This window comes from Salarias fasciatus, chromosome 16 (genome assembly GCF_902148845.1).
Source record: "Salarias fasciatus chromosome 16, fSalaFa1.1, whole genome shotgun sequence".
Classification (NCBI taxonomy): domain Eukaryota; kingdom Metazoa; phylum Chordata; class Actinopteri; order Blenniiformes; family Blenniidae; genus Salarias; species Salarias fasciatus.
Window position 1 is genome coordinate 21,790,091 of NC_043760.1, and position 15,633 is coordinate 21,805,723.

Here is a 15,633-nt window from a genome sequence, read left to right on the forward strand (position 1 = left end):
GCTGAAGACGTTTTTCCCAGTGAGAATTCACTCGTTTGGCACTCGGAAAAAAAAAAGAGAGAAGGGGGAATTAAAAGGCCTACACAGCAATCAAACTCTCTACCTGTTCCTCCAGTTACTTCTTATTTCGCGAATCCCTTTATTTTTTTCCTCTCTCATAATGTTGTTCTTTTCGCCTAAGGAGCTCTTGCAATTATTCCGAAATAATAACGTTGACAAATCTGCCAAAGTCTGACTCAAAACAGTCTTTTGGAAGTTCTTTGAGTTGTTCGCCCTGGAGTCAGACTCAGAAAGGCAGGGTGTCGAGGAAAAGTTTATCGATTATTGCTGGCGGAGGGACTAGATCTTCTAGCTTTAGGTAAAAGATACGCTGCAGACCTTGGGTACATAGTGTGCGCAGTTCGGGGAGCTTTCCCAAGAGTTTTGACAAGTAGTTGGGACGATTCAAGCCACCGCCATTGAATGTCACTTGATCTTTGAGGCAGTTGACTATCTTGTTTTGGAGATCCTCCACTCTCTTGGGTTCCTTAAGCCCGTGTCGTTCTGGAACACACAAGAACAGTAAACAAAGGAATATTATTCCTGATAAATCCGCCTTGTTTCTTTTCTTTGTGGCAAGTTGTTTTATTTTTTTTTCTTTTGAAATGGACTGCCGCTTTTACGCACCTGTTACCATGGCCAGAGCTGCGATGCAGGAGAACGCTGAGATGTCTATATTCATGCTCTGCAAGTTGGAAGAAAACTCCACAATCGCGTCCACCCACTCTCCAAATCCACGGACGCACTGTAGTCTGTGCAGCACCACTCCATTGCAAAAAATAAGTTTCCCTTCCACGGGGTTGGACCTGCAATTAATAACAAAATCCCATTAATTAAGCTCGGCAATAAACTGGAATTTAAGAGCCTTCTAATTATTGGGCAGCTTAATAAAGCCCAAAGCAATGAAGCTTGAAGGAGGGACCGATGATTATCTAAAGCCTAGATTGTTTTGTTTGGCAATTACTCAGGCTCACCTGTAAGCCAGCCGCAGGACAAAAAGTTCAAGGAAGGCGGATTCAAAGAGGAGATCTTGGTCTTGCTTCGGTAGGTCGGAAAAGCCGGGGATCTTCTCTGCCCAGCCTCGGATGATCTCCATGGAGCCCGTCAGGAGATCATAGAACTGCTGGATGTGCTGAGTGTTGTCTCCGGTCATTTGGTAGTCAGGGTTAGCCTGGAACTGGAATTTAATTTAAACAGCGCCTTAATGAGGTCCTTTAAAATATATAATCCGTGAAATTGCAAATGCCCGTTTCCAAGAAAGGAAGACAGAGAGAGAGGGAGAGAGAGAGAGAGAGAGAGAGAGGCAAGCAGCTTTTTTACTGTTAAATTCATGTCTTCTGTTTTATTAAGTTCTGCATTTCGACGCAATTTACTTAAAATATGCTTACATTAAAAAGCCTGACAAAGTTTGGGATTCAGCGTTAAGAGTCTGCTGCAGAAAACTTCGAGGGTAATAAATTCCTTCATAAAGCTGAACTAAAATTAAAAAAGGCCGTTAATCATGTTCAGTCTGTTTTCTCTCAGAAATAACACCGTTTTTTCTTTTTCTTTTCTCTCTTGAAAATAGTGCGTCTGTGTGTTTTATTTCTTTGAACGTCGTATTAACTTACTCTGGAGTAGTCCAAAGCAGACATGGAGGGGTTGGAGTCCACATGGGCCCTAACAAGTGCGCTTATGAGGCTCACCGGCGGCGAGGGCGGGGAGGGCTCCTGTGGGCTTTTGGGTTTGGATGGTAGGCGTCCTCTTCGACCTTTCAGGTTATCCGTTCGGACAACTACGAGTAAAAAAAGAAAAAAACAACATAACGATAAATGAAGACATTTCTACGGGCGTGCGTAATTGTTTGGATGCAGATGAAATCGTTTCCAGGACGCTTTTACGCGCGTCTTTCTGTGTAAATATAAACTCCAGCATGAAACAAAATTGAACGCGTGGCTCACACGTACCTTCTCTCACCATTCCGACGACAAGGCACTTCTGGAAGCGGCAGAACTGGCAACGATTTCTTCGGCGTTTGTCAACAGGACAGTTTTTATTTGCTAAACACACGTATTTTGCATTTTTCTGAACGGTGCGCTGGAGAGAGAAACAGACACACGATCACTTTTTAGGCCCCCTTGTCAGTCTGTTTAAAAAAAAAAAAAAAAGCACTGAAAAACTGTTCAGTGTGAGAAAACTGAGAAAACGAAAAGCATAAAAATGTGTGTAAATGATCAATCTTATTTGGTGATACTGTGTGATCAGCACCAATAACACAGGGAATAAGCCGCCGCTGTCTTTCTTTTTTAGTGGTTCCTTTAAGGTCAGGTGTGTGTGTGTGTGGGTGTGTGTGTGTATGTGTGTGTGTGTGTGTGTGATGAAGTTATTATAATTACGCACTCCTTACGTGTATTTACAATGTGGAGTTAATTACATGGAGACAAACTGATCAGTGTTTATCGGGCGGCGCGGCGGCAGACGATGATTCAGAAAGTTGTTTTTTTTTTTTTTCGTCGCTTGTGTGAAAACAGTGACCCTCATTCACGGCTGCTTGCTTGCTGTCATTCCAGCCCACCTTGAAAAATCCTTTGCAGCCCTCGCAGGTCCTCACTCCATAATGCTGGCAGGCTGCGTTGTCTCCACAGACCGCGCACAAGCCCTCGTTTGACGGGGAGCCTCTGGACGGGGGCGACGGCACTTGGCTGTCCACCAGCTGGTGTCCGTGGCTGAGCTGCAGCGAGTGCGGGAACGCCAGACCCGCCTGCTTCCTGATGGCGCTGGGCACCGCGAAGCTCTGCGCGTCCAGGCCGCGGTGCGCGCCCGGGTTGTCGTGGTTCATGGAGACGTGCAGCGGCCCGTCGAACCGCATCTGGCAGCTGGAGACGGGCGTGCCCGGCGGGGACTGCTTGAAGGAGAAGAGCGAGAGCCTCGACACGGGGTTCTTGCGCTGGTCGATCATGTGAGAAGTGGCCGCCACGTAGTTCTGGTGGAAGCTGTGGAGGGAGCCAGGATCCTCCCACATGTGATTAGGCTGGACCTGGAAATTTGGCGTGCTCGGGGCGTGAGGCGAGGAGGGTTTGAAGTACATAGCAGGCCCAGAGTGAGCCATCATTTCGTCCGACTGGGGCGGCAGGTGGCTCTGTTGGTGGTAGCTGTGCATCTGGACGTCCTCCACTTTAATAGAAGACTGCTCTCCAGAGTGGGGCATCTGATAGAGACAGGGCGGCTTGACGTCGTAACCGGTGTTATAGTTGTCCATGAATGTACTGAAACTCGGGAGAGAAGTAGTGGCTGTGATTTCAGTGTTGGTCAAGTCCATGCTAAACTTAACAAACTCGGGTGTTAGGAAGTCGCAGCTGTATTCTCCTGCAGTGTGGTAGCTGTAGCTCTGGGAAGCAGGACTAGCTCCTTGAGGTGATGATCCATACTGAGCCTGGACGCAGGGCATGGCTGAAAACCAAACCGGCATAAACATAAGAATCTCTCAAACAGGGCTTTAAACTGTGGAGAAAGTTTTACAAGTCAATCTGAAAATTAGTGAAACAGAATGTAATTTAACAAAGCTCATTTATAAAGATAAAAGAAACCAAAGAAGAGATATGTTTGTGGAATTGTAAAATAGTTTTTCTGTCTCACCTCAAGTCTTCTGACAGTTGTCCGGTGACACTTGAAATGGATAATGTCAGGAGTTGTATGTGTGTCAGGGTTGAAGAAAGCGACTTTTTCCTGGATCTTCCCCTGATAAAACACATAGGTTTTTTTGGCATTTACTAGATATTGCAATAATAATATTAAATGCATACAGAAGTTGATACAAGATTCCCGTTTGTTCAGATTGAACTCGCTCAGTTGCGCGTAAACTTTAAGCCCATTTGTATTTGCGCGGAACAATTTTGAAAAAAATCAAAAGTGTCAAATGTGTGATTTAAAAAAAAAAGCTATATCCTATTCTTTTAAAGTGTTTTTATAGGGACGGACAAACTTTGCAGATTTGACAATAGCGACAACTTATATATAAAGTGAACGATTATAAATTGTCGTTAAATGTCAGTGACATCCACAGATCTTAATGATCTTACTCAGATTCATATTTTTTCTCGTATAAAAGATTTTTTTTTTTTTTTTCAATGATCGGAAGACATCGTTGCAAATGAAGCGCAGTGTCATTATATTGCAAAGAGGGGCGAAAAAAAGAAAAGAGGAGTAAATCTTACCTTTTTCACATCAGGATCGTGAGTTTCAGTCCATGCGATAAGCATGTAGGTGGTATTCATCAATTTTTGGTAAAAGCTCCAAATCACGCGCGTCGGTATGAGCAGCGCCAAGCCGGGCAAAAAAGCGTGTGACTCCGCGCACTGACAGCGACACGAGCTTCGACTATCCAGTCTGGCCAATGTGGCTTTGTTTATGTGAGCTTTGGATACCGTGGCCCACGTGTTTCACAGCGCGACGTCATCGGCGTCTGCGCTGACGCCCACCAATCCGCGCGGGAACTTACTCAAGCCCCAATTCTTCTGGAGAGTGTGTGTTTGTCTTGTGGTATGTGTCCCGCGTTGCTTTCCCACATGGACAATAGCAGGGATGTAGTGGAGGGTAAACCCTCCTATAGGCTCTCCTGTCTTTACATCAGCTGTCAGTTTGTTGGAGTTGTTTGTGTCTGACAGTGATTGTGGTTTTAACTTTCCACATACATTCACCTAAACATCTTTTGTAGCAGACCACCTGCAATCCCCCCTATTCTGATGGGTTTTTTTTTAAAGATATAAAAGAAGAAATTCTATTTAAATGCAATCACACCCTCTGAGTTGTCTTTATTTCACTGCTGCGTTGAAAGGAGTGTACACTGGCACATCGAGATGCAGTTATGTCACAATGAAGCCGATACAAGGCTCACTGCAGTAGTGTGGAATAGGCCTAATGAAGCGGGGGTCAATATTATTCTTTGTTATCTTCTGACAGGATTCCTGTATTTCAATTGTGTGCCAAATTTAGATCTCAGATGGGGTGGGGTCTGCCTATTCATAGCGCTTGGTAGTGTGTGTGACTGTGTGTGTGTGTGTGTGTGTGTGAGCTGCTCGGGGAGGAAGGGGGGATAATTAGTGGGCCTGTAGCCAGTTGTCATTGGGGACCCAATTTAGTCCCCAGAGAGGGAAACCTGATAGGAGCGGGCAGAATGGAGAGTGACGCAGAAGACGCTGAAGTTGACGCAGTCGCCAAAATAATCTGCTGGCCTTATTGTTCTGCAGCGATGGAATAACTGATCTCTGCGTAATCTTACACTAACACCTTGTAACCAATCGAGGTGGCCTGAATCTTTCTAGATGCACCCCGGCTTGCTTGGGAGCAAGGTGGAGAATGCATATGTGTGTGTGTGTGTGTGTGTGTGTGTGTGCGTGTGCATGTGGCCTCACATGCAAAAGAAAGCATCACACAGTGCGCAGCGTCTCATACGTTATAGCGCCTGGATGGATGCTTTATTATACCAGCCCCACTGCAACCATCAGTCTTAACGCAGTTTATTTGTGCTGACTTGTACTCACTGCATAGGAGCAGTGTGCAAAGAGTGGAAGGCAGAAATAGCAGTTTGGTGGTTCCACTCACCTCTAGAGGACACTATTGTTCACCAGCCATACATCACCCAGCCCCTGTTTCTTACAATTAACCTTCTAATTAACCTAACCCCATTAAGGCAGTGTGGTCACACCCAGTCGTTTCCAGGTGGGCTGCATGGCAGCATTTGGTAAATTAGAATTCCCCACACACTGCACAGAAATGACAGTGTAGAAAAAAGTTCAAGATGTTATACAAATACTGTAGATATAAAGAAAATTCCTATTTTTTTTGCTTTCATCATGGTTCCTGCTTGTTATTTTGCTCTCATGGTGTTTTGAAATCCTACAGGACATAATTATATTTAGATTATATAAAGGATGAAACCTTTGCTTGAATCATTTGCATGATCTAAGTATTTATGACAGAATGTGTAGAGTATCTGGCCTCCAAATTACCATTTAGAATAAAAATAAAAACACAATTAGCAGTTTAATTGGCCATTTCACCGAAGAATAATTAACTTTGCATTTATATGCACAATTAATTGACAGTAATTTGAAAGTGAGGGGTTAGTTTTAATATCACATTAGATGCTTCCTGAGATGATTTTTCAACTTTTCCTTTAAGAAATGCCTTCTGATGTGAGCAGCCGCCGACCTACAGCCACGTGAGAGATGCATTGTTTTTATATGTGCTCTGATGAGATGGTCATTATTTTAAGTGTTCTTAGAAATATACTTGTAGCTCAGTAGACTTCAGCACAAGAATAAATAAATAAATAAAAAGGTTTTTCTTCTGCAATTGTCACTCATACATGATGGCCTTACCTCTATGTGGATGGAACATTTTTAACTTTTCTTTATATTTTGCCACATATTAACTTTATGATCTGTCGCTAATATAGAACATACCAGAAACAACATTAAGAACTCTTTAGATCAGAACTTTCCACGTAAAATTTATTCAGATCATCAATCGAATTTATGTTTTGTTTTGTTTTTATCATCCTGGAGTCAGGCTTTGTTGGAGTGAATCCCAGCTTACTTTGACCAAAGGCAGAGTACAGCATGGACAGATTGCCAGTTCATCACTGGGTAAACACATTCACTCCTCTGAGCAGTCCGAGTCACAAATTAATTTCAAAGACATGTTTTTTGGACCGTAGGAGAAAACTGGGGTAACTGAAGGAAAACATGCAAACTCCACAATCTGTGGATTTATACATACATCCCACATCACCAGCTTTGATAACATATGTGATAAGATCAGTGTTTCACTCTGAAATATACTGGGATTTCTACGGTTGATGGAAATCTCAGTAGTCTGTGGAGCATGCTCAGTCAAAGCCATCTTTTAGTCACATTATTCAGCACAACTGAAAATGCTAAACTTACTTGTTTGTAGTTCTTTTGTCAGGTCTGAATACTGAGGAAGTTGCTAAACTAAAAGCCAAGGTGGTTTGCAATATCTCCCCGCTCTCCCTGTCTGCAAACCTCATTTCATCTCTAAGCATCGGCAGGTATCAAACTTTCTGAGAATTGAACAGCCCGACCCCGAAGGCATCCCTTTGCTCAGTGTCTTCTATCCATTTCTGGATTCCCACTTTACAAGCTTAAATGTCTACTTAATATGCTTTAATGCCTGCTCTTTAGAGCCAGGGAGCACTTCATCACTTTTATACACCTTTATATAACACACTGTTAACTAGCAATGCCTTATGGAACAGCTTGTCTTGCAGCTGGAAGGCGCCTCCATGGCATGATGGAGGTACCTGTTCACCATTCACAATGAGACAGTAAAATGGGAATAGAGGCCTCTGCATACTGCTGCTGTCTATATCAGTCAGCGATGAATATTCATGAATCACAGTGTCATGACATGCTCTGTAATTGGCAGCAACATTAGTAATGACACTGCTGGTATCAAGTCTCTGCATATTCATGTGGTGGGGCAATATTTCCTTGTGGCGCTGTTTTTTTTTTTTTCTTTTTTCTTTTTTTTTTTTTTTCTGTCCTTCTGAAAGTGGAAATGTATTCTGAAGCTGCAGGTGTCCCTGGTTCCACAATCAATTGCTGGCTGGATTGTACCCCAGTGAAAATCAGACAAACCATTAGTTTCTTTGTCAATTTCTTTGATTAATAATATATCTGAATTGTAAGAAGCTGGGAGGACTCTAAATAGCACAAAGTGATTGTCTGTGTAATAGTTACGGATGTGGACCTCTCGGGCTCCTCTACATCATGTCACTGTCAGCGGCTGGCGTGTTTCTTAAAGATCACAGATGAAATGTGTTGATTGCTCTTGCATGGAAAGTAACTAAACCGGATTATGCCTTTTTAATGGTGGATGAAAAATATACTTCTTTGTTTTCCAAAGAAAAAGCTTCCTGCCATTCACATGGAACGGGGATTTTTGCATGTAATTGGTAAATACCCCCCCCCCCCCCCCTTCACTGAGATTGAACCACATTGCGCATCCCAGCCCCCCCAGCCTTCACGTCACACATGCTTTAGTTTTAATTTCATGTTGAACTCCCAAATGTTTTTGAAATACTATCATAATATTCATAATAACTGTTCTGAAAAAAGTGTAAAATTAAAAGCACAACTCTTCTCATACTAATCGAGGCTTTTGAAATATCAGGTAATTCTTTATCTACATTTTAAAGGCATTTTAGTGTCAGCAGTTAACCTCCAACACGTTTTAGAACTGCTCGAGACAAGTGGAGTAACTGTAGAAAATCTGTGCACAGAGAGAACATGCAAACACCAGCCAAGCGTCGACTGGAATCTGAGTGTCTTCTCTCCGTGAAGAGTGAGCGTTAACCACAACCACTGCATCAGAACGCAGCTCTTTGACCCTTTAGTACTGCTACTACTTTTCACAATGTTCTTTTTTGTTTTTTTGCTGTTTTTTTTTTCCCCTCCCAAAAGACGACCTCCTGACCTCTAGTTTTCTCTTCTGATTTGGTTTGTTATCAGCTGTTGGAACCACAATACAGTTAAAAACCACTGAAATTTTAAAAACGACTGAAAGAATTACAAATATCACCATCAAAATGCCTTTTATGTTTATTTTTTCACCGACTTTTTCTTGCCCACTGTCCTTTGACAGAATTTTTTTTACCGCTGAATGCTGTATTTTATTCACTTGAATATTCATATATATCTACAACGTTTTACAATAAAACACAATGTTTGAAACACAGTTTGATGCTGGGATGTGTTCTTGGAAATCCTGACCAATAATAAGCGGCTCTACTGAAGTGCTCTGTCTAACCCAGCTAGTAACCCACTCTAACTCTTTTGTCTTTCAGCAGCTGTTACACATTTTAGTGGATTAACAGTTTCAAAAATCCAGCTCTGGTGTTTCCGCTTCATGATGCAGACCTGCCTTCAGTGCTTTGTACAGACTGTCTTTCGTCTGAGGAGCTTGAGGCTCGCTGAGATTTCCACAGTTTCTAGCAAAGTCCTGGTTTGACTACGGTTTTACCCCGACGGTCGGTACAGTGTGGCAGACTTTTTTCCTTTTTGTGCTGGAATTTGCAAGCGACTCCATTTCGGCCCGACTAAAGTGTCCTAGAATGGATAATGAGGGAATTGGATAAAGCTTTGACTAAGCTGTGAGGCTTTCTCCTCTAAGCAGCTGAAGGGGGGGGGGGGGGGGATTGTTCTCCTCATGGGCGCAGTTTGCCGTGAACCATCCGAGCTGTGGTGCGAGGATGCAGACCTGGCCGTGGCCGAGAGACGAGGCGGCAACAGTACAGTTTTCAGCGGAAGGATTCAAATCTCTTCCAAAGTAAAGCAAAAAGAACAATATAGTTTTTTGTTTTTTTTTCAGTAAGCTCTTCTCATTGACTGATGTGTGGGTTAACTGGCCATCGGTGTCACTTTGAATACTACAGGCATCTTTGTGACTCTGACACAGGATTTTAAGTGCAGTATTTGAGAGAATATACTTCATTTTCCAGTTTCCTTCGGAGACAGCCAGAAAACTTTGGGTAAAGTGGTAAAAGATGTGAGTGCAGCCCGCCTGCCGTACGCAGTTTGTTTCGGCAATGGATTACTAACACAACGGTGTTCGCTGCTGTTTTTTTTTTCTCGTTTTCCTGTTGATCACCAGCTGGGCTGTATCTGGGCCGTACAGGAGGAGGCATGGCTTTTCCACAAGGAAGTAATGGGGACCGCCGTCAGACCGGGGAGGAAGCTTGTTTGCATTTTATGACCTTACACAGCTGAGAGGAGACAACAAGAAAACATACGAGAGTCAATGTAGCAAAGCAACACTCGCTTTTCTGCCTTGTTAAAGTCTCGTGAGGTGTCTAACGGCTAAGATGAATCTAAATACAGTTTAAAAAGTGGACTGTTTTGAACTAATTCTTATTGTTTCAAACGAATGAGAGCATATTCCATGTTACGTGTGCACAGTTTGCAGTAAAGCTCCCAGCCGCTGTCATTTGTCTTGGAGTGCTCTGTGTGTTTTTGACGACCCGCTGCCGTCATCCTCTTCATTAAGTTTCGCCATTAGTCAAGTTTGGCTGTGAGCACGTCTCTCTGGTGTCCATCGGCACGCCACATGCAGATTTTGTGATTAATCTGGAAAGACAGTATTCTGAAATGTTATTGGGAGTGAAATGTAAATAAGCGTGTGATGTATTGTCTTTTATTGCTTGATAGTGTCCGACAGCTTTGTCACACAAAATGCATGGCTTCCTTTTCCCAAATCCATCACGAGAAATATAAAGACATATGCATAGTAATGAAACACATTTATTAATGCGCACTGTCCCCTGCAGTCATGTGACAATGAAATGGATGACTGGTTTCCTTTCGCATGGATGCTAAAGTCCGGAGTATCGCACGTTGAAGGTGAAAACAGGCTGCACTGACGGAAGCGGTCCTATTCAGAGGTCAGACACACACACACGTCAAAAACTAATCCAACAAAACCTTTTAATACAACAACCAATTCATCTTTAATTAGATTATCTCTCACAGTGTTCCACAAGTGATTGACAGACAGAATGATGGGAAAATATTTTCACTCATTACACAATACTGCATGTGCATCTGTGAACATGCACAAGCACTAATATCCAGAAAAGGTAAACCTTGTTTTATCTAATTTTCAACCTTGGCATGCCATACTTATAATTATTTATTGTATTGACCAATCAGCTCCCGGCTTGACTGTGGGCTAGAATAAAGTTAGAACAGCTGAAAACAATAAGCAGCAAAAGAACCCGGGGTCACTGTTTCCAAGTAAGGAACTGCCGCGGGTTTGATTGGATAAACCTCCAGAGGTTAGGCTCTCAATCATAGTTACACAAAAGTTAGTTCTGATCGATGAATCTGTTTGCAGTAAATACAGCACGGGGACACTTCACAGCTGTATCGCTCCACCTCACGACCGTTTCAGATGTCTTTAAAGACACCAGTATCCTCCCTCCGGCTTCCTGGAGTAACAGTAATGACATGCGGTTTTTCTTTAGGAGTATACAGCTAAATGACAGCAATCAGAGTGTGTTTTAGCAGCAGTGTTATTTGTGTTTTTGAAGACAAAACAGTGATTTAAAAGAAACAAGTCAGGGAATTTTTGGGAAATTATTATTTTTATTGCAACAAATCAAGACATAGCCTGGTATAGTTTTTGTACAAAGGAAACATGTCATTAATAGTGTTGTTGTACTTGAATATCAGCGTAGATGTAATTATTATTTGGCACAAAGCCGCCACTTCAGCCTCATGTGATCCTGCTTCAATACAGTGGTACTCAAAGTGAGCAACACCAAGAGCTTCAAGGGAGAGCAGCAGGAAGACCTGCGTGCCTTTATTCTGAATGATTGTTAATTTCTTAGAAAAAAAACAAAAACTAAACTAAACTAAATGAATCCATTAAAGACTTTCTTATTCCCAAAGCTTATGTTGCAATCGAGGTTTTTAAAGCGAGGTCTCAGATTTTGATTGATCTCCATAAAGAATACAGTGTTACGCCTTTGATCGCTTCCAGATTTCAACAAAATATCGCATTATGTGGCAAAGATTCAGAAATCAGGAACTCGGATGAGCTGAAGCAGTGCGATTTAAGCTCTAATGATACTATGAAATATTTCATTTCAACCTGACAGAGATGTTCAGATGAGGCCTAACTAAATGGGAGTCTCAGAAGGAGAAAAATAGAATGTATTTAACATTTAGTTTCTTCATAAAGTAGTTCTCCGTCCAGTGTTTTCCTGCTGTAACAGAGTCGTGATGTTTCTGAGCCTCCTGAAAGGATTTTTCGCGTCCCGCTCTTTCAGATGGGCATTCTCCGTCCTGCTGTTGCGTAACGTCCTTGCTGTTGTGGAGGAGTTGCTTTCAGCTCATCTGGGGCTTCATTCTAAGACGCTTCACATCTGCAGTAAATTTCGAGCAACGCTATGTTTGCACTGGGATGCTTCCTCTCCTTAACACGTTTCATGGGGTTTAGTCCACTTAGTAAACAGTGAATGGTGACTGTCTTGTGGTTACTATTACACACCAAATCAATTAACCATGCTGCTGGTTAGAGGCTCCTTCAATGTGTTTTCGCCCCTTTTATTTCCGCTGGTTGTCTACTGGCAGTGCAGAGGGGGTTTTCAAACCCCTTTTTTTCCCTAATCCTCAGTTATTCTTCCTTTCTTCTTTTCAAAATTGGGATTTACAGACCATCTGCGGCCTCAGAGACGGTTCTAATAGGCAAAGTAAAGAGTAATTTCACTGTTATGAAAGTCATATGATTTTCCTAAATTATTTTTGATCAAAAATGCGCAGGAGAAAATAGTTATTTCCTTGATCTCTCCTCCAAGTTTGGCTTCTTGAAACACCCACTTGGCTTTTTGCTGTTCCTGCTGTCATGCGGGCAGAAATGATTGTTGTTTTCAGCCAATGGAATATGTATGGCCTCTCAATATTGTTCCCGTCATGAATATTACAGTGGAAAGTTGTGCATATGCGAGTAGCATCTTGATCCACTCTAAAGATTTGGGACAATAAGTATCCAGATGTTGATGCGTTTCCTTGAGCTCCCCGTTGTCGGATCTCAAAACTGCCCCCGTGCAGCGAGACGATTTCTCATCAGGCACCAGCAGCCGGAGCACCGAGCTCATTCACGGAGGAGTCCGATATCTACAGAAAGCCATCATGAAATTGGATTACAAACAGGTAAATGCTTCATTTTTTCTCTGCAGCTGACACTTATCCGCAGAATTCCTGGTCCCTCTGGTCATATTGCTTTATTTACTCCCACGTGTTCATTTTTCATTCACGGGGAAGCAGTGACATGTTTGCCTTGAATGACTGCCTGCCTGGAATTTTCTGAAGTTGTTTTAAAGAAATGGTACAACTCGGCAGACCCGGGCTGTTATCCCGTCGTGAATTAATTGATAAAATTATCTGGCAGTAATAGGAGGAATTACACTGGTGTGTCCTCTTTTGTTATGAGTTGTTTAAGACGAGCCGCCCCGGTTCAAAGTGAAATGTCACCGTTTTCTGTTGCATTTCCCACTCTTTGAGGTATCTCATTACTCTCAGCCCGTGTTTTTCTTTAGGCCCCCTTCTTTTCGCTATCTGTATGAACACATGAGGATGCTGGTGGTGAACAGCAGAGGAGGCCAATTAGTGTGATTGCAGGAAACGCAGCCGCTTAGTCAGCAGCTCCACAGTGAAATGTTGACTGCATTACGGAGAGCAAATTAAAGCAACAATGGTTGGGACTCCGTGAACTTTAAACTTCTAATCACTTATTTACCCCCAAAACCTGTTTTTCTTTTGATGTTTTTAAAAAAAAATTAACTTTGAAGGGAAAAAAGTATTGATTCCTTGACAGAAACATTAAAAGATCTGCTAATACGTGTATACATTGATAACTGAAGGATAATGAAAATATTGGTTTGGTGTTAATAAGTTAAATTTTTTTTGCCCTCAGGTGTGAATGAAAGTGTGTGTCCCACGTTGTTTGTCCTGTGATGGACTGGTGGCCTGTCCTCCGTGTCTCCTGTCTCCAGCTGGGATCCACTCCTGCACCCTGCTCTCCTGAGTTTCCCAAAGCAGTATAGATTTAGCAATTAATATTCAAATTAAATTAAAAATAATAGTATCTTTCGTATCCAGCCCATGTTGACTCTCACATATCCCTGTCTGCACCACCATCCATAAAACTTCAGGTGCAAAATAAAACCCTGGATTTTTTTTTTTTTCCCTTCATTTCACTTTTTTCCTGAAATCATTTCTCACCTCATATAACAGAAAAACCCAGTAAACCTTTTCTCTTGATAAAGCCTTGGAGTTGGAGAGACGGAGAAGTTGGGCTGACTGGTAGTAAACTTTACAATCACCTTTGGGCTTGGAGGCTCATTGAATTGTACGGTAAAGGAAGAGTCGACCATGGCGTCTCGGCGCCTCCTCGCCTTTGCTCCCTCAGACTTGGGTGAACTCGGAGGCCTTGATTTGATTGGTGCAGCCTTGAATCATAAGCTTTAATTGCACCTGACATTTAAAGCTTCTCTCTGGTATTTAAAGCAGTGTACAGGTGTGGTTCATTACTGAGAGGGGGGGAATAGGAGATTTTCTGATTTCCCTCTCATGGCTGGGCCGTGGCAGCGCCTTAACTCATCATGCCGCCTGTCGCCGTCCCGGAGCCCCTCCCTCCCTCGCCGGCACGGAGCCGCGTCTCGCCCAACTGACAGCAGTCAAGTCTCAGTTCACCACGAAACCAAGACCTTTTTTCAGCGCAGAAGGGAGAATCTGCAGACACTTTGACGAAGAATAAAAAAATGTGGCAACATGTGATCCACACCCTGAACCCCTCCACCCCCCACCCCCCACCCCCCCTGCAGATTTGATGTTTCCTGATTTTGCAAGGTGACAATTCTCATCCTGCTCATTATGATGCTTGAAGATTCAAATTATACATTTTTTTTTTTGTTGCCTGAGCAGTATATGCTGTGCACATTACTATGCGCCACAAAGGTGTATGCATCACTTTGGGCAATGTTAAAAATTACAGCACTTATCACAGCTGGAGACTCTGATAGCAGCAATCTCACTGCCGACTGGAGAACGCCACAACTGTTTTATGAGCTCACAAAACTTATTTTATTTTTCTTGTTTTAGCCGAACAACAAGTGGAAGGATTTGAAATTCAACTTTTAGAGATTACGGATGTCTTATCTTATCTAATTTTTCAGAATATGTGCTGATGAGCTTACATGAACCTGAGTTGTGTGAGAGACACCAGTGGATGTTAACAAATTGAAAGCTGAAGAAAATGAATGTCTGGACTAAAAGAAAGATCCTCATTTTTGTAATTGATAGGATTGTTAGGTGTTTGTGTGATTTTACCTATATTTAACATATTTTACCTTATATATAACAATGGAAATCATGAAATGTACTTTGCTTCATTTAAAAGTTGCTAAAGAGTACACTCTTTCACTTATTTAAATATTTAAATATGCCTTTTTTTCACTAATTAGTTTTGTTAATCTAATTAGTTTTTTGTTCTTACATTTGTTTACAAATCAATTTGAAATTCAGATTTTTTTAATATACATTATCCTTTCTGTAACAGATGTTTTACATTGAAGTATTTTTTTTTACACAAGCAAATTGCCTTGAATTTCTGCAATTCATTAACAACATATGTTTGTCTGCCGTGCTAAATTCTAGATCATACCTTCCACATAGAACATCTTGTGTTTTCCACTGCTGTGTAATTGCTGTTTATGTGAGCGTAAACACATTCGATTTTTTTTTTTTTCTTATTACAGAAAATAGCCAGTGGGCATCGCGTTCCAACCGGTCCCAGGATCCATCTTTCTCTAGGCTATATGTGCCTCGTGTTGGCATCATAAAAAACAAAGCATATGTTGATTGTTAGCCAGGGTGTACATAGCGTGTCCCATTCACTCAGGGTCTCCCTCGTAGCTTCAAACTCCCAACTTTGTTTCTCTAGGCTATCTGTCAGACTTCATTTAGCATTTGAGGATATGTGGATTCCCATGTACTGCAAAAAGGCAACATACTTCTGAGGGAATATGGCCAC

The 15,633-nt window shown here is 42.2% G+C and overlaps 1 protein-coding gene across 1 annotated transcript; it reads right to left on the reverse strand.

Annotated features, from left to right (window-relative positions):
- Positions 1 to 247: 247 nt before the first annotated feature.
- On the reverse strand, positions 248 to 4,390 carry nr4a2a (nuclear receptor subfamily 4, group A, member 2a). The gene is made up of 8 exons (XM_030112457.1): positions 4,233 to 4,390; positions 3,655 to 3,756; positions 2,594 to 3,468; positions 1,986 to 2,115; positions 1,650 to 1,813; positions 1,014 to 1,216; positions 667 to 845; positions 248 to 543 (listed from the first exon to the last, which is right to left on the reverse strand). The coding sequence occupies exons 3-8, from the start codon at positions 3,464 to 3,466 to the stop codon at positions 287 to 289; spliced, it is 1,806 nt and encodes a 601-aa protein (XP_029968317.1). The 5' UTR covers positions 3,467 to 3,468; positions 3,655 to 3,756; positions 4,233 to 4,390; the 3' UTR covers positions 248 to 286.
- Between the last annotated feature and the right edge of the window lie 11,243 nt (positions 4,391 to 15,633).

What these genes read in the sequence shown, in the direction of transcription:
- nr4a2a (XM_030112457.1), bottom strand. Translation starts at nt 3,466, where the DNA reads ATGCCCTGCGTCCAGGCTCAGTATGGATCATCACCTCAAGGAGCTAGT. An exon ending in GCTGCAAAGGATTTTTCAAG is followed by an intron (nt 2,116 to 2,593) that starts GTGGGCTGGAAT and finishes TTCTCTCTCCAG; the next exon opens with CGCACCGTTCAGAAAAATGC. An exon ending in CTGCTTTGGACTACTCCAGA is followed by an intron (nt 1,217 to 1,649) that starts GTAAGTTAATAC and finishes ATTAAATTCCAG; the next exon opens with TTCCAGGCTAACCCTGACTA.